Consider the following 27548-nt stretch of genomic DNA (forward strand, 5'->3'; position numbering starts at 1 on the left):
TAAAAATTCCCTGTCTTAGGCCAGTTAGGATCGCCACTTTACTTTAAGAATGTGAAATGTCGAAATAATAGTAGAGAGAATGATTTATTTCAGCTTTTATTTATTTCATCACATTCCCAGAGGGTTAGAAATTTACATACACTCAATTAGTATTTTGTAGCATTGCCTTTAAATTGTTTAACTTGGGTCAAACATTTTGGGTAGCCTTCCACAAGCTTCCCACAAAAAGTTGGGTGAATTTTGGCCCATTCCTCCTGACAGAGCTGGTGTAACTGAGTCAGGTTTGTAGGCCTCCTTGCTCGCACACGCCTTTTCAGTTCTGCCCACATATTTTCTATGGGATGGAGGTCAGGGCTTTGCGATGGCCACTCCAATACCTTAACTTTCTTGTCCTCAAGTCATTTTGCCACAACTTTGAAAGTATGCTTGGGGTCATTGTCCATTTGGAAGACACATTTGCGACCAAGCTTTAACTTCCTGACTGATGTCTTGAGATGTTGCTTCAATATATCCACATCATTTTCCCACCTCATGATACCATCTATTTTGTGAAGTGCACCAGTCCCTCCTGCAGCAAAGCACCCCCACAACATGATGCTGCCTCACCCGTGCTTCACAGTTGGGATGGTGTTCTTCGGCTTGCAAGCCTCCCCCTTTTTCCTCCAAACATAATGATGGTCATTATGGCCAAACAGTTCTTTTTTTGTTTCATCAGACCAGAGGACATTTCTCCAAAAACTACAATCTTTGTCCCCATGTGCGGTTGTAAACCGTAGTCTGCCTTTTCTATGTCGGTTTTGGAGCAGTGGCTTCTTCATTGCTGAGCAGCCTTCCAGGTTATGTTGATATAGGACTCATTTTACTGTGGATATACATATTTTGTACCTGTTTCCTCCAGCATCTTCACATTTTAGTCATTTAGCAGACACTCTTATCCAGAGCGACTTATAGCAGTGAATACATGTATTTCATGCATTTTTTTTTTGTACTGGCCCCCCGTGGGAATCGAACCCACAACCCTGGCGTTGCACACACCATGTTCTACCAACTGAGCCACAAGGTCCTTTGATGTTGTTCTGGGATTGATTTGCATTTTTCACACCAAAGTATGTTCATCTCTAGGAGACAGAGTCTCCTTCCTGAGCGGTTTGACGGCTGCGTGGTCCCATGGGGTTTATACTGGTGTACTATTGTTTGTACAGATGAACGTGGTACCTTCAGGCATTTGGAAATTGTTCTCAAGGATGAACCAGACTTGGAGGTCTAAAAAAAAAATTCTGAGGTCTTGACTGATTTCTTTTGATTTTCCCATGATGTCAAGCAAAGAGGCACTGCGTTTGAATGTAGGCCTTGAAATACATCCCCAGTTACACCTCCAATTGACTCAAATTATGTCAATTAGCCAGAAGCTAATCAGACGCTTCCAAAGCCATGAAATCATTTTCTGGAATTTTCCAAGCTGTTTAAAGGCTCAGTCAACTTAGTGTATGTAAACTTTTGACCCACTGGAATTGTGATACAGTGAATTATAAGTGAAATAATCTGTCTCTAAACAATTGTTGGAAAAATGACTTGTGTCATGCACAAAGTAGATGTCCTAACCAACTTGCCAAAACTATAGATTGTTAACAAGAAATTTGTGGAGTGGTTGAAAAACATGTTTTAATGACTCCAACCCAAGTGCATGTAAACTTCCGACTTCAACTGTACGTATGGAATACTATGTGATAAGTGCGTGTGTAACAGTATATAAATTATGCTAATGTATTGAAGGCATTTGGGCAGTGGTATAAAGTACTTCAGTATTAATTCTTTAAAGTACTACTTAAGTTTTTTTGGGGGTATCTCTACATTACTTTACTATTAATATTTTTGGCAACTTTTACTTTTACTTCACTACATTCCAAAATAAAATAATCTACTATTATTCCATACATTTTCCCTGACACCCAAAGTGTCCAATTCACACACTTATCAAGAGAACATCCCTGGTCTTCCCTACTGCATCTGATCTGGCAGACTCACTAAACAAAAATGCTTTGTTTGTAAATTATGTCTGAGTGTTGGAGTGTGCCCCTGGCTATCCGTCAATAAAATAAAACAATATAAAAAAATTGTGCCGTCTGGTTTTAATCAAGTATGACAATTTAGGACTTTTTCCACCACTGGATGTGGCTGGCGGTTATAGCATTTCTTTCACATGACCCATAAATTTAGACAAGTGTGTCTGGGTAAGCATCATCTAATATCTATAAAATATTTTATAAAACTTTTTGTTTACCTGGAATTTTTCCTTATTGTAGGCTACTACCACTTTTAGTCTTAATCTTTACTACACTAATCACTGTTTAGCACATGACATCACAGGGGAATCCTTAAATAGATGGGTGGGGCTGGCTTAAGAGGGTGTGAACAATGCTGAATGGGTGTAGATAAAGGAGAGCTCTCTAGTAGGTACCAAAACATTCAAAGACATTTTTCTCAAAAGTGAGTTTACAAGTTTATTAACTTTCAAAGCAGAATTACTTTACCATTCTTCCTCAAAAATGTAGTGTATGATATACCATTTTGTATCTCTGAGTCTCTACTTTTACCCAATGTAAAAAAAACAATTTAAAATGTTGCTACATAAGACCAATTGAGCCGTTCAGTCACAAATGTGCTTACCAAATCACCAAATAAATTGCATTGACTCATCCGTGTTCAATAATAGTGATTAACATTATTTTTGAATGACTATCTCATCTCGGTACGCTACACATACAAATATCCGTAGGGTCCCTCAATCGAGTAGGGAATTTTAAGTACAGATTAAACCACAAAGTTCAGGGAGATTTTTCAATGCCTCGCAAAGAAGGGATCCGATTGTTAGATGTGTAAAAAACAGACACTGAATATTCCTTTGAGCATGGTGAAGTTATTAATTTCACTTTGGATGGTGTATCAATACAGCCAGTCACTACAAAGATACAGGCATCATTCCTAACTCAGTTGTTGGAGAGGATGGAAACTGCTCTGGGATTTCACCATGAGGCCAATGGTGATTTTAAAATAGTTACAGAGTTTAATGACTGTGATAGAAGAAAACTGGGGATGGATTAACAACATTGTAGTTACTCCACAATACTAACCTAAATGACAGAGTGAAAAGAAGGAAGTCCGTACATACTAAAAATATTCCAAAAGATGCACCCTGTTTGCAACAAAGCAGTTAAGTAATGCTGAAAAAATGTGGCAAAGAAATGTACTTTTTGTTCTGAATACAAAGCGTTATGTTTCGGGCAAATCCAACACAACACATCACTGAGTACCACTCTTCATATTTTCCAGCCCGGTGGTGGCTGCATCACATTATGGGTATGCTTGTCATCAGCAAGGACTAGGGACTTTGGTAGGATCCAAAAAATGGAAAACAGCTATAAGCAGAGGAAAACCTGTTTCATGCTTTCCAAAAGACACTGGGAGACAAATTCACCTTTCAGTAACCTAAAACAATAACCTAAAACACAAAGCCAAATCTACACTGGAGTTGCTTACCAAGACGCCATTGAATGTACCTGAGTGGCCGAGTTACAGTTTTGAATTAAATCGGCTTAAAACTCTATGGCAAAACTTGACTGTCTAGCAATGACCAACAATCAACTTGAAGCATTTTAAAAAGAATAATGGGCAAATGTTGCACAATCCAGGTGTGGAAAGCTCTTAGAGATTTAACCAAAAAGATTCACAGCTGCAATTGGTGCTTCTACAAAGTATTGACTCAGGGGAGTGAAGACTTACACTACCGTTCAAAAGTTTGGGGTCACTTAGAAATGTCCTTGTTTTTGAAAGAAAAGCACAATTTTTTGTCCATTTAAAATAACATCAACATTGATCAGAAATACAGTGTAGACATTGTTAATGATGTAAATGACTATTGTAGCTGGAAACGGCAGATTTTTTCATGGAATATCTACATAGGCATATAGAGGCCCACTATCAGCAACCGTCACTCCTGTGATCCAATGGCACGTTGTGTTAGCTAATCCAAGTTTATCATTTTAAAAGGCTAATTGATCATTAGAAAACCATTTTGCAATTATGTTAGCACAGCTGAAAACTGTTGTTCTGTTTAAAGAAGCAATACAACTGGCCTTTAGACTAGTTGAGTATCTGGAGCATCAGCATTTGCGGGTTTGATTTCAGGCTCAAAATGGCCAGAAACAAAGATCTTTCTTCTGAAACTCATCAGTCCATTCTTGTTCTGAAAAATGAAGGCTATTCCATGCAAGAAATTGCCAAGGAACTGGAGATCTCGGACAACGCTGTGTACTACTCCCTTCACAGAACAGCACAAACTGGCTCTAACAAGAATAGAAGGAGGAGTGGGAGGCCCAACTGAGCAAGAGGACAAGTACATTAGAGTGTCTAGTTGGAGAAACAGATGCCTCACAAGTCCTCAACTGGCAGCTTCATTAAATCGTACCCGCAAAGCACCAGGCTCAACATCAACAGTGAAGAGGCATCTCCAGGATGCTGGCCTTCTGGGCAGAGTTCCTCTGTGTTCATTTGCCCTTCTTTCTTTTTTCTTTTTATTGGCAGATCTGAGATACAGTTGAAGTCAGAAGTTTACATATATCTTAGCCAAATACATTTAAACTCAGTTTATCGCAAATCCTGACATTTAATCCTCGTAAAAAATCCCTGTCTTAGGTCAGTTAGGATCGCCACTTTATTTTAAGAATGTGAAATGTCAGAATAATAGTAGAGAGAATTTTTTTATTTCAGCTTTTATTTATTTCATCAAATTCCCAGTGGGTCAGAAGTTTACGTACACTCAATTAGTATTTGGTAGCATTGCCTTTAAATTGTTTAACTTGTGTCAAAGGTTTTGGGTAGCCTTCCACAAGCTTCCCACAATAGGTTGGGTGAATATTGGCCCATACCTCCTGACAGAGCCAGTGTAACTGAGTCAGGTTTGGATAGGCCTCCTTGCTCGCACATGCTTTTTCAGTTCTGCCAACAAATGTTCTATGGGATTGAGGCCAGGGCTTTGTGATGGCCACTCCAATACCTTGACTTTGTTGTCCTTAAGCCATTTTGCCACAATTTCGGAAGTATACTTGGGGTCATTGTCCATTTGGAAGACCCATTTGTGACCAAGCTTTAACTTCCTGACTGATGTCTTGAGTTGTTGCTTAAATATATCATAATTTTCATTTCCTCATGATGCCATCTATTTTGTGAAGTGCACCAGTCCCTCCTGCAGCAAAGCTCCCACACAACATGATGCTGCCACCCCCGTGCTTCACAGTTGGGATGGTGTTCTTCGGCTTGCAATCCTCCCCCTTTTTCCTCCAAACATAACAATGGTCATTATCGCCAAACAGTTCTATTTTTGTTTCATCAGACCAGAGGACATTTCTCCAAAAAGTACGATCTTTGTCCCCATTGCAAACCGTAGTCTGGCTTTTTTCATGGCTGTTTTGGAGCAGTGGCTTCTTCCTTGCTGAGTGGCCTTCCAGGTTATGTCGATATAGGACTCATTTTACTGTGGACATATATACTGTTGTATCTGTTTCCTCCAGAATCTTCACAAGGTCCTTTGCTATTGTTCTGAAATTGATTTGCACTTTTCGCACTAACGTACGTTAATCTCTAGGAGACTTAACACGTCTCCTTCCTGAGCGGTATGACGGCTGCGTGGTACCATGGTGTTCATACTTGCGTGCTATGGTCTGTACCGATGAACATGGTACCTTCAGGCGTTGGAAATTGCTCCCAAGGATGAACCAGACTTGTGGAGGTCTACAATTTTGTTTCTGAGGTCTTGACTGATTTCTTTTGATTTTCCCATGATGTCAAGCAAAGAGGCACTGAGTTTGAAGGTAGGCCTTGAAATAAATCCACAGGTGCACCTCCAATTGACTCAAATTATGTTATTTAGCCTATCAGAAGCTTCTAAAGCCATGACATCATTTTCTGGAATTTTCCAAGCTGTTCAAAGGCACAGTCAACTTAGTGTATGTAAACTTCATACTCGCTGGAATTGTAATACAGTGAATTATAAGTTCAATAATCTGTCTGTAAACAATTTTTGGAAAAATGACTTGTGTCATGCACAAAGTAGATGTCCTAACCGTCTTGCCAAAAGGGTAGTTTGTTAACAAGAAATGTATGGAGTGGTTAAAAAACGACTTCAACTGAATTGCTTTTTCTTTGCAACTCTGTCTAGAAGGCCAGCATCCTGGAGTTGCCTCTTCTTCTTCTTCATCCTGGAGTTGCCTCTTCTTTGAGACTGGTGTATTGCGGGTACGATTTAATGAAGCTGCCAGTTGAGGACTTGTGAGGCATCTGTTTCTCCAACTAGACACTCTAATGTACTTGTCCTCTTGCTCAGTTGTGCCTCCCACTCTTCTTTCTGTTCTTTGTTTCTGGCCATTTTGAGCCTGTAATAGAACCCACAAACGCTGATGCTCCAGATACTCAACTAAAGAAGGCCAGTTGTATTGTTTCTTTAATCAGAGCAACAGTTTTTCAGCTGTTCTAACATAATTGCAAATGGTTTTTCTAATGATCAATGAGCCTTTTAAAATGATAAACCTGGATGAGCTAACACAATGTGCCATTGGAACCTAGGAGTGATGCTTGCCTCTGTACAGCTATGTTAATATTTAATAAAACATCTGCCGTTTCCAGCTACAATAGTCATTTACAGCATTAAAAATGTCCACACTGTATTTCTGATCAATGTTGATGTTATTTTAATGGACAAAAAAAAATGTTTTTCTTTCAGAAACAAGGACATTTCTAAGTGACCCAAACTTTTAAACAGTAGTGTATGTATTTGATATATTTCTGCATTTCATTTTCAATACATTTGCAAAACATTCCACAAATATTTTTCACTTCATTATTATGGGTTATTATGAGTAGATGGGGGAGAAAAACATCCATTTCATCCAGGCTGTAACACAACAAAATGTGGAATAAGTCAAGGGGTATGAATACTTTCTGAAGGCAATGTAGACTTAGTAGAGTAGAGTACAATCTTGCAGGATGCCTTTTTATTAAATAAGGGATAAATAAACAAAGTGATTGTTGTAAGTACAGTGTGTATTCTGTTAGGTATACTTTGAAAACAGTACTTCAGAATAAAAATGAATCCTCTTTTGCTTTCGACTCGTCCAGGTGGAAAGTCGTTTGGCTTGTTCTCCTGCTTCATTAATGGGGAGGAGAGGGAACAGAGTCACAGAGCCGTCTACAGGTGAGATATACCTTTATTATCATCATCACATCATTATTGTCTTGTCACCATCATCATTGTCGTCAACTGCACTACTGCTAATGAAATTTGGTAGGTATTTATACAAAGCGACTTATTAAGAACATACTTTCAGTATATAAACTCAGCAAAAAAATAAACAACCCTTTCTCAGGACCCTGTTTTTCAAAGATAATTTGTAAAAATCAAAATAACTTCACAGATCTTCATTGTAAAAAGTTTAAACATGCTTATTCAATGAACCATAAACAATTAATGAACTTGCACCTGTAGAACGGTCGTTAAGACACTAACAGGTTACTGATGGTAGGCAATTAAGTTATGAAAACTTAGGACACTAAAGAGGCCTTTCTACTGACTCTGAAAAACACCAAAATAAAGATGCCCAGGATCCCTGCTCATCTGCGTGAATGTGCCTTATGCATGCTGCAAGGAGGCATGAGGACTGCAGATGTGGCCAGGGCAATAAATTGTAATGTCCGTACTGTGAGACGCCTAAGACAGCACTACAGGGAGACAGGATGAACAGCTGATCGTCCTCGCAGTGGCAGACCATGTGTAACAACACCTGCACAGGATCGGTACATCCAAACATCACACCTGCGGGACAGGTACAAGATGGCAACAACAACTGCCCGAGTTACACCAGGAATGCACAATCCCTCCATCAGTGCTTAGACTGTCCACAATAGGGTGAGAGTGGCTGGACTGAGGGCTTATAGGCCTGTTGTAAATGTAACGGCTGTCGTCTGAAGAAGTGGACCAAGGTGCAGCGGAGTTAGTGTTCATTATCAGAATTTAATATAAACAACATGAACACTATACAAAACAAGAAACGAGTAAACCGACAGCAAACAGTCCTGTCTGGTACAAAACACTGACAGAAACAATTACCCACAAACCCAAAGGAAAAACATGCTCCTTATGTGTGACTCCCAATCAGCAGCAACGAGCTTCAGCTGTGCCTGATTGGGAGCCACACACACGGCCCAAAACAAAGAAATACAAAAACATAGAAAAAGGAACATAGAACGCCCACCCAATGTAACACCCTGGCCTAACCAAAATAAAGAACAAAAACCCCTCTCTATGGCCAGGGCGTTACAGTACCCCCCCCCCAAAGGTGCGGACTCCGGCCGCAAAACCTGACTCTGAAGGGGAGGGTCCGGGTGGGCCTTCTTACGGCGGCGGCTCAGGTGCGGGACGTGGCCTCTGCTCCACCCTTGACGTCGCCCTCTTCGGTGGCGCACCTGGCCGCGCCGAAGGTCTGGTGGGCGACACTGACTGCGCCCGGCTGGCGGCCGGCGATGGTTGCGCCCGGCTGGCGGGCGGCGATGGTTGCGCCCGGCTGGCGGGCGGCGATGGTTGCGCCTGGCTGGCGGGCGACCCTTGTTGCGCCCGGCTGGCGGGCGACCCTGGCTGCGCCCGGCTGGCGGCGGCGATGGTTGCGCCTGGCTGGCGGGCGACCCTGGCTGCTCTGACGGCACTGACCCAGGATTCACCAGGCTGGGGAGACATGACAGAGGCCTGGCCCTAGGCGTAGGCACAGGACTCACCGGGCTGGCGGGCGTCCCTGGCCACTCCGGCAGTTCGGGGCAGTCTGGCCACTCCGGCAGGTCGGGGCAGCCTGGCCACTCCGGCAGGTCGGGGCAGCCTGGCCACTCCGGCAGGTCGGGGCAGCCTGGCCACTCCGGCAGGTCGGGGCAGTCTGGCCACTCCGGCAGGTCGGGGCAGTCTGGCCACTCCGGCAGGTCGGGGCAGTCTGGCCACTCCGGCAGTTCGGGGCAGTCTGGCCACTCCGGCAGTTCGGCCACTCCGGCAGTTCGGCGCAGTCTGGCCACTCCGGCAGTTCGGCGCAGTCTGGCCACTCCGGCAGTTCGGCGCAGTCTGGCCACTCCGGCAGTTCGGCGCAGTCTGGCCACTCCGGCAGTTCGGCGCAGTCTGGCCACTCCGGCAGTTCAGCGCAGTCTGGCCACTCCGGCAGTTCAGCGCAGTCTGGCCACTCCGGCAGTTCCGACGACTGTTGACTGGCGGGCAGCTCCGACGACTGTTGACTGGCGGGCAGCTCTGACGACTGCTGACTGGCAGGGCTGGGGACACGCACCTTGGGCTTGGTGCGGGGAGCAGGGACGGGCCGGACAGGACTGGGGACATGCACTGTGGACTTGGTGCGGGGAGCAGGGACGGGCCAGACAGGACTGTGAACACGCACTGGTGAACTGAAGCGTGGAGCCGGTTTTGCCACTCGTCCTGGCTGGATGCCCTTCCTAGCACGGCATGTGCTGGGCATGTCCACCGGACGCACCGGGCTGTGCGGACGCACTGGCGACACAGCGCGCAACTCCGCCTCCCATGGCTCCTCCTCCAGATCTTCCTTCAGCAGGTCCTCAATAAACCACCTCATCTGCGTCTCCTCCTCTGCCGTCATCCCCCACGAGAGCAGTGGTCTGGGCTCCTCCTCTGCCCTTCCGGACCACCCCATTAGCCCCCCCAAAAAAATTTCTTGGGGGTGTCTTCCGGGCTTCCTCGACCGACGCCAGCGACCCCGTCTGCTGGCCGGCGTCTCCTCCATTGACCGGACCTCCCTCTTCCGCTGCTTGGTCCCTTGGTGGTGGGTAATTCTGTAACGGCTGTCGTCTGAAGAAGTGGACCAAGGTGCAGCGGAGTTAGTGTTCATTATCAGAATTTAATATAAACAACATGAACACTATACAAAACAAGAAACGAGTAAACCGACAGCAAACAGTCCTGTCTGGTACAAAACACTGACAGAAACAATTACCCACAAACCCAAAGGAAAAACATGCTCCTTATGTGTGACTCCCAATCAGCAGCAACGAGCTTCAGCTGTGCCTGATTGGGAGCCACACACACGGCCCAAAACAAAGAAATACAAAAACATAGAAAAAGGAACATAGAACGCCCACCCAATGTAACACCCTGGCCTAACCAAAATAAAGAACAAAAACCCCTCTCTATGGCCAGGGCGTTACAGTAAAGCAGGTCCTCACCAGACATCACCGGCAACAACGTCGCCTATGGGCACAAACCCACCGTCGCTGGACCAGACAGGACTGGCAAAAAGTGCTCTTCACTGACGAGTCGCGGTTTTGTCTCACCAGGGGTGATGGTCGGATTTGCGTTTATCGTCGAAGGAATGAGCGTTACACCGAGGCCTGTACTCTGGAGTGGGATCGATTTGGAAGTGGAGGGTCCGTCATGGTCTGGGGCGGTGTATCACAGCATCATCGGACTGAGCTTGTTGTCATGGTAGGCAATCTCAACGTTGTGTGTTACAGGGAAGACATCCTCCTCCCTCATGTGGTACCCTTCCTGCAGGCTCATCCTGACATGACCCTCCAGCATGACAATGCCACCAGCCATACTGCTCATTCTGTGCAAGATTTCCTGCAAGACATGAATGTCAGTGTTCTGCCATGGCCAGCGAAGAGCCCGGATCTCAATCCCATTGAGCACGTCAGGGACCTGTTGGATCGGAGGGTGAGGTCTAGGGCCAGATACCTGATACTGATTGTTACTTTTGATTTTGTCCCCCCCTTTGTTCAGGGACACATCCATTTCTGTTAGTCACATGTCTGTGGAACTTGTTCAGTTTATGTCTCAGTTGTTGAAACTTGTTATGTTCATACAAATATTTGCACATGTAAACAACATTTACGTCATTCCACAAATAGGGTACATTTTGCGTCCCTTTGATATTTTCAGTAGAAATTGTGCACAAATATTGCATTTTAAAAGACTGTTACAGTATATTAAACTAAGTTTCATTTAATGTTGACCACATGGACAAGCCAATAAATACATTTTTTATGAAGTGCCAAAAATCTGCATTTTGTAATGTCACTTGCCATGTGACTTCTGGGAACATTTTAACCCACTTAACCTCAACATTTCTCCACGTTTTCACCATCATTGTAAAGTCATAGTTAAAGTAATTTCCGAAGATTATTGATTTCATGCGATTAGTGATATAATTTATGTCTGTTTCTCATATTAAGGTCAACCCCTGTTACGTGAACTGAACTCTCATTTTAAGATGGTGAAACTATTCCTTTTTAAAGGGATACTGCGAGATTTGGGGATTTAGCTCTTTATTCTACTTATCTAGTCAGATGAACTCATCAATACCATTTATATGTCTCAGCATGCAGTTTGAAGGTAATTGACATTAGCTTATCGTTAGCATCGCACAATTTGCTGGTATTCTCCAGGTACAGTCATTGGGAATATTAATTTGTTCTTAACTGACTTGCCTAGTTAAATAAATGTTAAATAAAAAATAAATAAACAGTAGCTAGCTCCTCTCAAAAGCAGGGAAATATACTTTCTAACTATTCCAAAGCTGGTTGGTTGGTCATTTATAGTCATACAACACATTTTTATTTTATAAATTCTCACAGCAAACTCACAAATTATATTGGACATGTGATGGAACTACCAGCTATCTAGCTCAGAACTGAAGCATTGTCTGTTAACTTGATAGGTTGCACATAGCCTTTTCTTGCGCCTACGGCAGATAAAAAAAAATCATATTTTACATCAAATAGTTCCAAAAATAACTGCATTTAAAACAACTAGAATTGAAATTGTATAGTTTTATATATACTTGTAAAAATACATAGAAAGTGCTAACCACCCAGCTTTGGAGTAGCTAGAAGATATTTTTTCCATGCTTTTGAGAGGAGCTGGCTACTTTGAGGCTTCAAGCAATTGTGTTACATCTACACGTTCCGCTAGCGGAACGTCTGCTCCAATATCCAATGATGGGCGGGGCGCGAAATTCAAACTCCTCTAAATCCGAAAACTTACACTTTTCAAACATATGACTATTTTACAGCTATTTAAAGACAAGACTCTCCTTTATCTAACCAAACTGTCCGATTTCAAAAAGGCTTTACAGCGAAAGCAAAACATTAGATTATGTCAGCAGAGTACCCAGCCAGAAATAATCACACAGCCATTTTTCAAGCTAGCATATCATGTCACATAAACCCAAACCATAGCTAAATGCAGCACTAACCTTTGATGATCTTCATCAGATGACACACCTAGGACATTGTGTTATACAATACATGCATGTCTGTTCAATCAAGTTCATATTTATATCAAAAACCAGCTTTTTACATTAGCATGTGACGTTCAGAACTAGCATTCCCACCGAACACTTCCGGTGATTTTACTAAATTACTCACAATAAACGTTCACAAAAAGCATAACAATTATTTTAAGAATTATAGATACAGAACTCCTCTATGCACTCGATATGTCCGATTTTAAAATAGCTTTTCGGATGAAGCACATTTTGCAATAATCTAAGTACATAGCCCGGCGTTACAGGGCTAGCTATTTAGACACCCTGCAAGTTTAGCCTTCACCAAAATCACATTTCCTATAAGAAAAATGTTCTTACCTTGCTTGTTCTTCATCAGAATACACTGCCAGGACTTCTACTTCAATAACAAATGTAGGTTTGGTCCCAAATAATCCATCGTTATATCCAAACAGCGACGTTTTGTTCGTGCGTTCTAGACACTATCCCAACGCTAAATCTCGGCCACGAGCATGACGCAAAATATGACAAAAAAATTCTAAATATTCCATTACCGTACTTCGAAGCATGTCAACCGCTGTTTAAAACCAATATTTATGCAATTTATCTCGTAGAGAAGCGATAGTATTCCGACCGGGAATCTGCCTGTCTGTAAACTGAGGAAAAAACCGAAAGCCGGGGGCGGGGCGTGTCACGCGCCTAAGGCTTAGTCCATTGACTGACCACTCAGCTTTTGCTCTCGTGTGCTTCAGCCAGGGCTTTGAATTACATCATTCCTGTTTTTCCCGGGCTGTGAGACTCCATTGTTGACGTGAGAAGTGTCACGTAAGAGCAGAGATCCTTTGTAAACGATAGAGATAATCAAGAAGGGCAAGAAATGTTCAGACAGGGTACTTCCTGAACAGAAGCATCTCAGGTTTTTGCCTGCCATAGGAGTTCTGTTATACTCACAGACACCATTCAAACAGTTTCAGAAACTTTGGAGTGTTTTCTCTCCAAAGCTAATAATTATATGCATATTCCAGTTTCTGGGCAGGACTAATAATCAGATTAAATCGGGTACGTTTTTTATCCAGCCGTGAAATTACTGCCCCCTAGATGTAAGAGGTTAAGGAATACAAATATTAAACAGTTTGATCATGATGATTGAACCAAATGAATCATGACACATGGCACCAAATGACACATGACACAGCAGGAGTATTTCTTAGCTATGGTGTTTGACCACTATAAGCAGTTCAGTTGTATATCTGTGAATCTTATAAGCTGAGTGCACTGTATCTGTTACCAGCCAAAGTATACAGGTGTGGACTTGAACGTTACACAATTAAAAAAGTGTCTCTCTAAGCATGAACAGGTTCTAAAATCTGACATGTTGTTCTGTCTGGCTGTTTGTCCCTGTTTCTGTGACAACTACAGGTTTGTCCCTCGCCATGATGACGAGCTGGAGTTGGATGTGGATGACCCTCTATTGGTGGAGGTACAAGCAGAGGATTACTGGTACGAAGGCTACAACATGCGTACAGGCACCCGCGGCATCTTCCCTGCTTACTACGCCATGGAGGTCTTCAAGGAGCCAGAGAGCTTCAAAGGTGCAGTGCTTTGATCCCTGCTTATTTAGACAGTGCTAAAATGCTAAATTAGTATTTGCAGCACTTTAAAGGGGCAATCTGTAGTTCAAACAATAACAAAGCCAACACCCCACCATTGATTTGGTAACCAGCTGAGGGATGGGACTGAAGAAATGTAACCACTCATCAGAGCTATGGATGCAAGGACTGACCATATCACAATGATAGTTTTTACCATGTTTTGAGGCTATGTAATAGGCCATGTAACTATTTACAATTCAATTGTTTACACACAGTGGAGTAAAACAAGCTGACAGTTTTGAACTAAACTCATGAGAATGTAGAAGTAATATTGTTCAAGAATCAATGGGTCTACAGTATATAATTAATTTAAAAGTCTAAACATGGACTTAACAACTGCAGATTGCCTCTTTAAGGAGCGCAAATATTAAATAGTTTGATCCTCATAACCAAATGATTCAAGCACATGACATTGTAAGTAAAGTCGTATTTCTTTGCCATGGTGTGTAAGCAATCACAGATTGCCCCTTTAAAGAACACTATTGTGTTGACAGCTCTATAGGTGAAGATATTGATGCATATTACAGTACTAATGGCATTGAACTAACCTTGTGTAGAGCACTTTAACCCTCCCTTCTGTTCTGGGTCAAATGACTATTTAACGTATTTTTTCAACCTTGACCCTTCATCTGCTTTCATAAGTATGGGTCTCAAACTTGCAAAACACGTTCTGAGTAGATTTTATCCGCAGTTTGACCTTGAACTTGGTCTATATACATCTATATATATATATATAGAAACAAACTGCTTACTGCACAGAAATGGTGCAACCATGGTGATTACATATAGTAGATATATACGTGATCACATAGAAATGGGAGTTGACATGTCATTCTCATTGAAAGCAAGTCTGATAAGCAGTAGATCTGTTCTACGTACACTATTTCTATGCTCCCCCTCCATAAGTAAAATGTTTGTGTCTTTTTACATTCAGTTCTGCACACCAGCTTCAAACAGCTGATAATACATTATGTTTGCAGTTCTCACTAAAGGCATGCTACAATGAGCGCTTCTTTAGCTAGATAGCCAGCTAAACTTTTCTTAACACTAATCCTCCAAGAACCAGGCTGGAGAAATAATTTGAAGATTGAATTTCAGAAGTCTAAAACTGTACGCACAAAAATTATTAGCACAGCATGACAAAAGGTAAGTATGATATTCTCACATACACTACCGAAAAAGGTTTTAGAGTTCTATTTTCTAAATTGTAGAATAATAGTGAAAACATCAAAACTATGACATAACACATATAGAATCATTTAGTAAACAAAGTGTTAAACAAATCTAAATAAATGTTGTATTTGAGATTCTTCAAATAGCCACCCTTTGCCTTGATGACAGCTTTGCACACTCTTGGCATTCTCTCAACCAGCTTCACCTGGAATGCTTTTCCAACAGTATTGAAGGAGTTCCCACATATTCTGCTTTTCCTTCACTCTGCGGTCCAACTCATCCCAAACCATCTCAATTAGGTTGAGGTCGGGTGATTGTGGAGGCCAGGTCATCTGATGCAGCACTCCATCACTCTCCTTCTTGGTAAAATAGCCCTTACACAGCCTGGAGGTTGTTGGGCCATTGTCCTTTTGAAAAACAAATAATAGTCCCACTAAGCCCAAAGCAGATCGGATGGCGTATCACTGCAGAATGCTGTGGTAGCCATGCTGGTTAAGTGTGCCTTGAATTCTAAGTAAATCACAGACAGTGTCACCAGCAAAGCACCCCCACACCATAACACCTTCTCCTCCATGCTTTACGGTGGGAAATACACATGCGGAGATCATCCGTTCACCCACATCGCGTCTCACAAAGACATGGCGGTTGGAACCAAAATTCTCCAATTTGGACTCCAGACCAAAGGACAAATTTCCACTGGTCTAATCTCCAATGCTCGCGTTTCTTGGCCCAAGCAAGTCTCTTCTTCATATTGGTGTCCATTAGTAGTGGTTTCTTTGCAGCAATTCGAACACGAAGGCCTGATTCACAGTCTCCTCTGAACAGTTGATGTTGAGATGTGTCTGTTACTTGAACTCTGTGAAGCATTTATTTGGGCTGCAATTTCTGAGGCTGGTAACTCTAAGGAACTTATCCTGGTAACTCTGGGTCTTCCATTCCTGTGGCGGTCCTCATGAGAGCCAGTTTCATCATAGCGCTTGATGGTTTTTGCGATTGCACTTTCAAAGTTATTGACATTTTCTGTATTGACTGACCTTCATGTCTTAAAGTAATGATGGACTGTCGTTTATCTTTGCTTATTTGAGCTGTTCTTGCCATAACATGGACTCCAAGTGACTGAAATAGGGCTATCTTCTGTATACCATCCCTACCTTGTCACAACACAACTGATTGGCTGATTGGCTGAAATGCATTAAGAAGGAAAGAAATGCCACAAATTAACTTTTAAGAAGGCACACCTGTTAATTGAAATGCATTCCAAGTCACTACATCATGAAGCTGGTTGAGAGAATGTCAAGAGTGTGCAAAGCTATCAAAGGCAAAGGGTGTCTATTTGAAGAATCTCGAATATAAAATATATTTTGATTTGTTTAACACTTTTTGGTTACTACATGATTCCATGTCTTATTTCCTAGTTTTGATGTCTTCACTATTATTCTACAGAAAATTTTAAAAATATGAGAAGGTGTTGTCGTGGAATATCTAATCAAAGGGAAGGGAGACTGCAGATTCTTTCAAACAACACTTTATTATAAGATGTTTTACTACATGATTCCTTTACTACATGATTCCAAATGTGTTATTGCATAGTTCTGATGTCTTCACTATTTTTCTATAATGTAGAAAATAGTACAAATAAAGAAAAACCCTTGAATGAGTAGGTGTACTGGTAGTGTATATATAGATACATGTAGAATTGGATGTATCAAAGCTAAACAGTAACACATAACATGTTTGGAGAGAATAATGATTTACAGGTCTCACAAGGTAGATATAGGCTACAACAGTCCTTTGTAGATAGGGCATTTTACATGGAGGTGAACATCCAGGATGAACCCAAATAGACTAAACAGGTAGGACACAGGTGAGTATACTAACACAAATACACATTTGCATACACACACATCCATGCTGATTAGTTAGCATGACGATTAAAGAGAGAAACATTAACAGCAATGGGGCAAGCTAACTGCCAAGCTAAAAACCATACATTTCAATGGGGTCGGCTAATCCCATTTTATCTAGCGATCTTTTTAACATCATCAAAGTAATAAATGGTGAAATAATGATAAGTACATGAACACATTAACAAGGAATAACAAAACCTTTAAACAGGTCAACATTCACAAAGCCGCTGGGCCAGACAGATTATCAGGACGTGTACTCAAAGCATGTGCGGACCAACCGTCAACTGTCTTCACTGACATTTTTAACCTCTCCCTGACCGATTCTGTAATACCTACCTGTGTCCAAGGCAGCAAAGGTAACCTGCCTAAATTATTACCGCCCCGTTGCACTCACGTCGGTAGCAATGAAGTGCATTAAAATGCTGGTTATGGCTCACATCAACAGCATCCTCCCGGACACCCTAGACCCACTCCACTTCGCATACCGCCCCAACAGATCCACAGATGAGGCAATCTCAATCGCACTCCACACTGCCCTTTCTCACCTGGACAAAAGGAACACTTATGTGAGAATGCTGTTCATTGACTACAGCTCAGCGTTCAACACCATAGTGCCCACGAAGCTCATCACTAAGCTAAGGACTCTGGGACTAAACACCCCCCTCTGCAACTGGATCCTGGACTTCCTGACAGGCTGCCCCCAGGTGGTAAGAGTAGGCAACAACACGTCTGCCATGCTGATCTTTAACACTGGGGCCCCTCAGGGGTGTTGTACTTAGTCCCCTCCTGTATTCCCGGTTCACCTACGACTGTGTGGCCAAACACAACTCCAACACCATCATTAAGTTTGCTGACAACACAACAGCCTGATCACTGACAACGATGAGACGGCCTATAGGAAGGAGGTCAGAGAACTGGCAGTGTGGTGCCAGGACAACAACCTCTCCCTCAATGTGAGCAAGACAAAGGAGATGATCGTGGACTACAGGAAAAGGCAGGCCGAACAGGCCCCCATTAACATCAACGGGGCTGTAGTGGAGCGGGTCGAGTGTTTCAAGTTCCTTGGTGTCCACATCACCAACGAACTATCGTGGTCCAAACATACCAAGACAGTCGTGACGAGGGCACGACAAAACCTTTTCCCCCTCAGGAGACTGAAAAGATTTGGCATGGGTCCCCAGATCATCAAAAGGTTCTACAGCTGCACCATCGAGAGCATCCTGACTAGTTGCATCACTGCCTGCTATGGCAACTGCTCAGCATCTGACCGTAAGGCGCTACAGAGGGTAGTGCGAACGGCCCAGTACATCATTGGGGCCAAGCTTCCTGCCATCCAGGACCTATATAATAGGCAGTGTCAGAGGAAAGCCCATAAAATTGTCAGAAACTCCAGACACCCAAGTTATAGACTGTTTCCTCTGCTACAGCACAGCAAGCGGTACCGGAGCACCAAGTCTAAGACCAAAAGGCTCCTCAACAGCTTCTACCCCAAAGCCATAAGACTGCTGAACAATCAATAAAATCGCCACCAGACAATTTACATTGATCCCCCCTCCCTTTTGTTGTACACTGCTGCTACTCGCTGTGTATTATCTATGTATAGTCACTTCACCCCCACCTACATGTACAAATTACCTCAAATAACCTGTACCGGCACACACTGACTCGGTACCAGTGCCCCCTGTATATAGCCTCTTATTATTATTCTTATTGTGTTACTTTTTATTATTACTTTTATTTTAGTCTACTTGGTAAATATTTTCTTAACTCTTTTTGAACTGCACTGTTGGTTAAGGGATTGTTAGTAATTATTTCACAATAAAGTCTACACTTGTTGTATTCGGCGCATGTGACAAATTAAGTTTTATTTGATTTGAATATGAATACTTAAAGATGTCGAATTATTAGTTACAGGATTGTGAAGGATGGAATGTTGCTTACCTTGAGGATAGTTAAGTGGTTACTAGTTACTATGCTGCAATATATGAAAACAGGTGAGGGTAAATCTTTATGCGGTCCATGACAGTTACTGATGGTAGAATTATTCTCTATGTTATATTTAGCTTTTGTCATTAGAAACCAGGAAATGGCAGAGCTATTTCTACAAATTGCGCCTTTAAATGCACTGTAGTTTATATTTTTTATCTTTCTCTATCTCTCTCTCCCACAGTGAAGAGCAGTGAATGGGTAGACAGATACCACATGAAATTCCTGGGCTCGGTCCAAGTGCCCTACCACAAAGGCAACGATGTTCTGTGTGCAGCTATGCAGAAGGTATGGGAGGTGCTGTGTGTGTGCTTGTGAAAGGGAGAGTGAGAGGGTAGAAAGAGTGAAAAGATAGAAAGAGTGTGAGAGAGATGTCAACTGGCACATTACCAATGAAAACCATAATCTTTAACTGAGAGAGAGGAGGAGGAAGAGACAGATATGGATGAAGAGACAGATGGATTGAGTAGGAAGATGGCAAATAATGGGGGAGAAAGTGTGAGAGGGAAACAGTATAGTATATTCTCTACGCTAGCGTCCCACCCGCGGGACACACTGCCAACAGCCAGTGAAATAGCAGGGCGGCAAATTCAAAATAACAAAAATCTCATAATTCAAATTTCTCAAACATACAACTATTATATTGCATTTTAAAGATACACTTCTCGTTAATCCAACCACATTGTCCGATTTCAAAAAGGCTTTACAGCAAAAGCATAACATTAGATTATATTAGGACAGCGCCTAAACAAGAAAAACCACACAGCCATTTTCCAAGCAAGGAGAGGCGTCACAAAAACCAGAAATACAGCTAAAATGAATCACTAACCTTTGATGATCTTCATCAGATGACACTCCCAGGACTCAATGTTACACAATACATGTATGTTTTTTTTTCTCGATATAGTTCATATTTATATCCAAAAACCCCATTTTAAATTGGCGCGTGATGTTCAGAAATGTTTTACCTCCCAAAACTTTCGGTGAATGAGCACTTCAATTTACAAAAATTATCATCATAAACGTTGATAACATTTACAACAGTTATTGAAATAATTATAGATACACTTCTCCTTAACCTGTCTGGGCTAGGGGGCAGTATTTTCACGGCCGGATGAAAACGTACCCAATTTAAACAGGTTACTACTCTGGCCCAGAAACGAGAATATGCATATTATTAGTAGATTTGGATAGACAACACTCTAAAGTTTCTAAAACTGTTTGAATGGTGTCTGTGAGTATAACAGAACTCATATGGCAGGCAAAAACCTGAGAAAAAGTCAACCAGGAAGTGGAGGATCTGAGAATTGTAGTTCTTCTTTCTAGTCCCTTTTGAAACTACAGTATCCTTGGGGTTATGTTGCACTTCATAAGGCTTCCATTGGCTGTCTAAAGCCTTCAGAAAGTGGTTTGAGCCTTCTCCTGTCACTGGGCAGAGTATAGGAGCTCAGTTACTGAGTGGTCTGCCTGGCAACAAAGGGATTGGATATGTGCAGTCACGCAAGCACGCTGTTCCTTCTTTTTCTCCTTGAATGAATACGCTATTGTCCGGTTGGAATATTATCGCAATGTTACGTTAAAAATACCATAAAGATTGATTTTAAACAGCGTTTGACATGCTTGTAAGTACGGTAATGGAACATTTTGACTTTTCGTCTCTGGTTCCGCACTCGCGCGTTATGCCTTTGGATAAGTGATCTGTACGCACGAACAAAACAGAGGTATTTGGACATAAATATGGATTATTTGGAACAAAAACAACATTTCTTGTGGAAGTAGCAGTCCTGGGAGTGCATTCTGACGAAGATCAGCAAAGATAAGGGAATATTTCTAATACTAATTCTGAGTTTAGGTTGCCCCGAACTTGGCGGGTGTCTGTATAGCTCATCGTGATGGCTGAGCTATGTACTCAGAATATTGAAAAATGTGCTTTCTCCGTAAAGCTATTTTAAAATCTGACACAGCGGTTGCATCCAAGGGTAATCTATCTATAATTCTTTAAATAATTGTTATATATTTTGTCAACGTTTATGATGAGTATTTCTGTAAATTGATGTGCACATTCACCGGACGTTTTGGTAGGAATACATTTTCTGAACATCACGTGCCAATGTAAAATGCTGTTTTTGGATAGAAATATGAACTTTATCGAACAAAACATACATGTATTGTGTAACATAATGTCCTAGGAGTGTCATCTGATGAAGATCGTCAAAGGTTAGTGCTTCATTTAGCTGTGTTTTGGGTTTTATTGACACATGTCGTTGCTTGGAAAATGGCTGTGTGATTATTTTTGTCTATGTATTCTCCTAATATAATCTAATGTTTTGCTTTCGCTGTAAAGCCTTTTTGAAATCGGACAATGCGGTTACATCAAGGAGAAGTGTATCTTTAAAATGGTGTAAAATAGTTGTATGTTTGAGAAAGTTGAATTATGACATTTTGTTGTTTTTGAATTTGCCGCCCTGATATTTCACTGGCTGTGTCCCGCAGGTGGGACGCTAGCATCCCACCTAGCCCATAGAAGTTAATGCAACCGCTGTGTCAGATTTCAAAATAGCTTTATGGCGAAAGCACATTGTTCAATATTCTGAGTACAGAGCTCAGCCATCAAAGCAAGCTATACAGTTACCCGCCAAGTTCTGGAGTCAACAAAACTCAGAAATAGTATTATAAATATTCACTTACCTTTTCTGATCTTCGTCGGAATGCACTCCCAGGACTCCCACAAGAAATGTTTGTTTTGTTCGATAAACTCCATATTTATGTCCAAATACCTCCGTTTTGTTCACGTGTTCAGATCACTAATCCAAAGGCATAATGCGCGGGCGCAACCCCGAGACGAAAAGTCAAAAAGTTCCATTACCGTTTGTAGAAACATGTCAAACAATGTCTACAATCAATCCTTAGGGTCTTTTTAACATAAATCTTCGATAATATTCCAAGTATTCCATAGTGTATTCATTACAGAGGAAAAATAAGGAATGGTGCGCCTGTGTGCCGGCGCAGTAAACAACTCATAGGTCTCAGGCTTGAGTCAGCTCTTATTCTCTCCCCAGTAACAGTAGAAGCATGAAACAAGGTTCTAAAGACTGTTGACATCTAGTTGAAGCCTTAGGAAGTGCAAAATGACCCCACAGGCACTGTAGTTTGGATAGGCAATCACTTGAAAAACTACAAACCACCTCCTGGTTGGATTTTTTCTCAGGTTTTTGCCTGCCATATGAGTTCTGTTATACTCATAGACATCATTCAAACAGTTTTAGAAACTTCAGAGTGTTTTCTATACTAATAATATGCATATCCTGCCTTCTGTGCCCGAGTAGCAGGCAGTTTAATTTGGGCACGTCATTCATCTGAATTTCCGAATACTGCCCCCTGTCACTAAAAAGTTTATATTCTAATTTGAATTGGACACATTGTAATTTAATTTTAATTAAAGGAAGTAAACCAATTCAAAGCAATTCAAATAAGACATGAGTGTCATTCCTTTGATTCAACCACATAGTTTGATTCTTATACATAGTATTGGTTACAATTTTGTATTTATTTGTGTAGTAATGTGTAGAATAAATAAGCCATTTGAATTCAATTCAAAGTATTTCCTGTGGGGTGTGGGCAATTCAAATTCAATTCAAATTTAAGAATAGAATTCGCAACTCTTTTCAGAATTGACCCCAACCCTATATCACACAAATAAGCATTGACTGCAGAATAATCTGAGATCACAAATTAGAAAGGTTAAGACAGGAAATCATTAAAACATAATAGAAAAGAAAAGAAGACAGAGGCAGAGGCAGGTTGAAAAGAGGTATTAGCCATTGCTCATAGCTACACTACAGGACCAAAAGTATGTGTACACCTGTACGTCAAACATCTCATTCCAAAATCATGGGCATTAATATGGAGTTGGTCCCCCATTGGCTGCTATAACAGCCTCCACTCTTCTGGGAAGGCTTTCCACTAGATGCTGGAACATTGCTGTGGGGACTTGCTTCCATTCAGCCACGAGCATTATTCATTTTTATTTATTTTACCTTTATTTAACTAGGCATTAGTGACGTCAGGCAGTGATGTTGGGCGATAAGGCCTGGCTTGCAGTCGGCGTTCCAATTCTTCCCAATTGTGTCCGATGGGGTTGAAGTCAGGTCTCTGTGAAGGCCAGTCAAGTTCTTCCACACCGATCTCGACAAACCATTTCTGTGTGGACCTTGCTTTGGGCACAGGGGCATTGTCAGGCTGAAACAGGAAAGTGCCTTCTCCAAACTTTTGCCACAAAGTTTGAAGCACAGAATTGTCTAGAAGGTCATTGTATGCTGTAGCGTTAAGATTTCCCTTCACTGGAACTGTGGGGCCTAGCCTGAACCATGAAAACAGCCCCAGATCATTATTCCTCCTCCAGAAAACTTTACAGTTGGCACTATGCATTGGGGCAGGTAGCGTTCTCCTGGCATCCTCCAAACCCAGATTCATCTGTCGGACTGCCAGATGATAAAGTGTGATTCATCACTCCAGAAAACACATTTCCACTGCTCCAGAGTCTAATGGCGACGAGCTTCACACCACTCCAGCTGATGCTTGGCATTGGTGCATGGTGATCTTAGGCTTGTGTGTGGCTGCTCGGCCATGGAAACCCATTTCATGAAGCTCCAGACTAACAGTTCTTGTTCTGGCGTTGCTTCCAGAGGACAGACAATTTTTACATGCTACACACTTCAGCACACGGCGGTCCCGTTCTGTGAGCTTGTGTGGCCTACCACTTTGTTGCTGAGCCGTTGTTGCTCCTAGATGTTCCCACTTCACAATAACAGCACTTACAGTTGACCGGGGCAGCTCTAGTCACTGAGCTCTTCAGTAAGGCCATTCTACTGCCAATGTTTGTCTATGGAGATTGACTATTTGTGTACTCGATTTTATACACGGTCACTAACGGGTGTGGCTCCAATAGTTGAATCCACTAATTTGAAGGGGTGTCCACATACTTTTGTATATATAGTGTGCATTTCTAGCAGAGATGCCACTAGAGTTTTAAGACCAATAACCCACCTCTTTCCCTGTTCATGTTCTAAATTCCAATTAATAGAATAAGGGTGCACAAGATTTTTCTTGCTTTTTTTTTACATATATATTCAATATCTAAACCGGGCCTGACGTTTCAGCTGCTGCTTTTCTCAAGGGATGCTGATGCTGTTTTGATTGTCACCAGATTGCCACCAATAGGAGGATGACAGTGCAGTATAACCCACCTTCGTCTTGTATCCTTGAGATCAACATGAAAGGAGTGAAGCTCCTAGTCCAGGATGACTACTATGCCTCTGACAGAGTAAGACTTCCACACACATACACACACACACGTGCGCACACACACGCACACAGGACAGGTACACAGACAGACATACTCAGATTTATGCACACACACGTACACACGCAACACAAGTATTTGCATCAAACACACACACACACACTTCTTAAGGCACACCTTCAGCGCATGTTAGAAAGACAGCAGTTTAGTTTGGACCATAGTACAACTACAAAACTTTGCGTCTGGCTTGCATGACTAGATACAAAGATATGTTTTATCCAAACCTCTGACCAGCAAGATCACACTGAGGGAAATATTCCCAGTTAAGAAGGTTGATAACGCCTCAGTGTGGGCACAACAGGGTACTGCAGTTCACACATCTTAATCCAGTTGTATTGTATAGAAGCAAGTGAGAATTTCATCTGGCAACAGCGGTGCCCACCTAAACTGAAGTAAAGCTATGTAACCATCAGTGGGTTCTTTTTTTGACATTAAGGCTATGATTTGTTTTAATATCTAATCTAATTTGCCAATCATAAGGTTCACTAGCTACAGTTACAGATGATGTGGTGTAAGCAGATAGCAAATTCCATGAGAAATGCAGTTGTTGACATGGAGGGTGGATACTTTTTACCCCCAACACCTGTTTTTCAGAGCCATAGAATTTTGTCAATGAGGTTTGTACCAAATAATTATGTTGAATTCATATGTAGTGTGCATTGCCTTGTGACATCACAGTTTCCCATTGTTACACCCCCCCCCCATGGTCCCAGACGATGCGCTTATTTTGAGCCCAAAATGAAGAAAGTCAGTCCAAAATTTAAGGACGCAAATCCACCACTAGTTTATAATATAGATGTGTGTCTGTGTGTGTGTGTATGTGTGTCTGTCTGTCATCACAGAGTAACCAGTGCAGCCACTTCTTCCAGTTGAAGAATGTTTCTTTCTGTGGCTGTCACCCTAAGAACAGCAAGTAAGTACCTGGACCTGGATTAAATTTTGTCAGTCATGCTCACTGTATTCAAATAAAAATGTGCTTTTTGGGAGAGTCATAGCGCAAGCAGTGGAGGAAATGGAGAAAAATAATCACTCTGGGTACCTTCCATTGTAAAATCTGCATTTTTACATGTCAAAATTATTTTACTCCCGGAACCTGGTTAACACTGGGGTTTCGCTCCTCTGACCCCTGTATTTTCATTTTTTTTTACCAATGTGTGGTTTGTATGGTTTCCCCTTAGGTACTTTGGCTTCATCACAAAACACCCAGCTGACCAGAGATTTGCCTGTCATGTGTTTGTGTCTGAAGATTCTACTAAACCCCTGGCAGAGTCTGTTGGGTGAGGTTTGAGGACTTGTTTGTTTCTGGCTTAAAAAATATACATATCATGTCACTCTTTTGCTCTTTGTCCCTCTTTTATATTGTCAGAGGATTCAAGAGGTTCTTAGCCATAGTGGGTCAATTACAACCAACATTGAACAATGTCTCAACACGAGGTGATCTCTCATTAAACCCCCAAAATGCGCTAAGTTCACCTGAACAGTTGATCTCAATTGCAACTACTATTGGCCATTATACTATCGCTCCCTAAAGCTAATGTCAGTGTTTAAAGGGCCACTGCACGTTGTGATTTGGCCTCGTTTTTCATCAATGCCCATTAAGAAATGCGGAAGGCGTACAAGAGTTATCTTATGGGTGGGGTTTGATGTGGGTGTATCTTGGGTGCAGTAATGAGTACAGCGAGTAAGGTAGCTTTGCTATGGAGAGAGCAATGTTTTGAAGTTGTGGACTTAAATTGTATTGGTCGTAAAATAAATTGTATTGGTCGCATACACATATTTTGCAGATGTTCTCGCGGGTGTAGCGAAATGCTTATGTTCGTGGCTCCAAGAGTGCAGTAATACCTAACAAAACCAAAATAGAAGAAGGAAGGAATTAAGAAATATTATAACGAGCAAGGTCAGCGTCCAGAATATAATTATATATGTACAGTCCATTCGGAAAGTATTCAGACCCCTTGATTCTTTCCACATTTTGTTACGTTACAGCCTTATTCTAAAATTTACATCTACACACAATACCCTATAATGACAAAGCAAAAATAGGTAAAAGATAGGTATAATGTTAATGAAAAAATGAAATATCACATTTACATAAGTAAGTACTTTGTTGAAGCACCTTCGGCAATGATTAAAGCCTTGAGTCTTCTTGGGTATGGAGCTACAAGCTTGGCACACCTGTATTTGGGTAGTTTCTCTCATTCTTCTCTGCAGATCCTCTCAAGATCTGTCAGGTTGGATTGGGAGTGTCGCTGCACAGCTATTTTCAGGTTTATGCAGAGATGTTCGACCGGGTTGAAGTCCAGGCTCTGGCTGGGCCACTCAAGGACATTCAGAGACACGTCCCGAAGCCACTCCTGCATTGTCTTGGCTGTGTACTTAGGGTCGTTGTGCTATTGGAAGGTGAACCTTCGCCCCAGTCTGAGGTCCTGTACTTTGCTCCATTCATCTATCCCTCAAACCTGGTACCCTTCTGTGCCTTGACACAATCCTGTTTCAGAGTTCTACAGACAATTCCTTTGACCTCATGGCTTGGTTTTTGATCTGACATGTACTGTCAGCTGTGGGATCTTATATAGACAGTTGTGTGCCTTTCCAAATCATGTCCAATCAATTGAATTTACCACAGCTGGACTCCAATCAAGGTGTAGAAACAAGTCTCATAGCAATACTTACAGTTTTGGCAAGTCAGTTAGGAAATGTACTTTGTGCATGACACAAGTAATTTTTCCAACAATTGTTTACAGAGAGATTATTTAACTTATAATTCACTGTATCGCAATTCCAGTGGGTCAGAAGTTTACATACACTAAGTTGACTGTGCCTTTAAACAGCTTGGAATATTTCAAAAAATGATGTCATGGCTTTAGAAGCTTCTGATAGGCTAATTGACATCACTTGAGTCAATTGGAGGTGTACCTGTGGATGTATTTCAAGGCCTGCCTTCAAACTCAGTGCCTCTTTGCTTGACATTATGGTAAAATCAAAAGAAATCAGCCAAGACCTCAGAAAAAATTGTAGACCTCCACAAGTCTGGTTCATCCTTGGGAGCAATTTCCAAACGCCTGAAGGTACCACGTTCATCTGTACAAACAATAGTATGCAAGTATAAACACCATGCGACCACACAGCCATC

General features: G+C 41.8%; 1 protein-coding gene across 1 annotated transcript in view; it reads left to right on the forward strand.

The window, feature by feature from the left end:
* The window catches only part of LOC115203864 (C-Jun-amino-terminal kinase-interacting protein 1-like), a 91982-nt gene that overhangs the window by 54991 nt on the left and 9443 nt on the right, over nucleotides 1-27548 (forward strand). Inside the window, exons 6-11 of the mRNA XM_029768921.1 lie at nucleotides 7171-7246; nucleotides 13755-13927; nucleotides 19238-19341; nucleotides 24260-24376; nucleotides 25258-25328; nucleotides 25594-25692. Of these exons, the coding sequence (XP_029624781.1) occupies nucleotides 7171-7246; nucleotides 13755-13927; nucleotides 19238-19341; nucleotides 24260-24376; nucleotides 25258-25328; nucleotides 25594-25692 (640 nt within the window). The remainder of the gene's footprint in view (nucleotides 1-7170; nucleotides 7247-13754; nucleotides 13928-19237; nucleotides 19342-24259; nucleotides 24377-25257; nucleotides 25329-25593; nucleotides 25693-27548) is intronic.

Source organism: Salmo trutta, chromosome 12 (genome assembly GCF_901001165.1).
Source record: "Salmo trutta chromosome 12, fSalTru1.1, whole genome shotgun sequence".
Lineage (NCBI taxonomy): Eukaryota > Metazoa > Chordata > Actinopteri > Salmoniformes > Salmonidae > Salmo > Salmo trutta.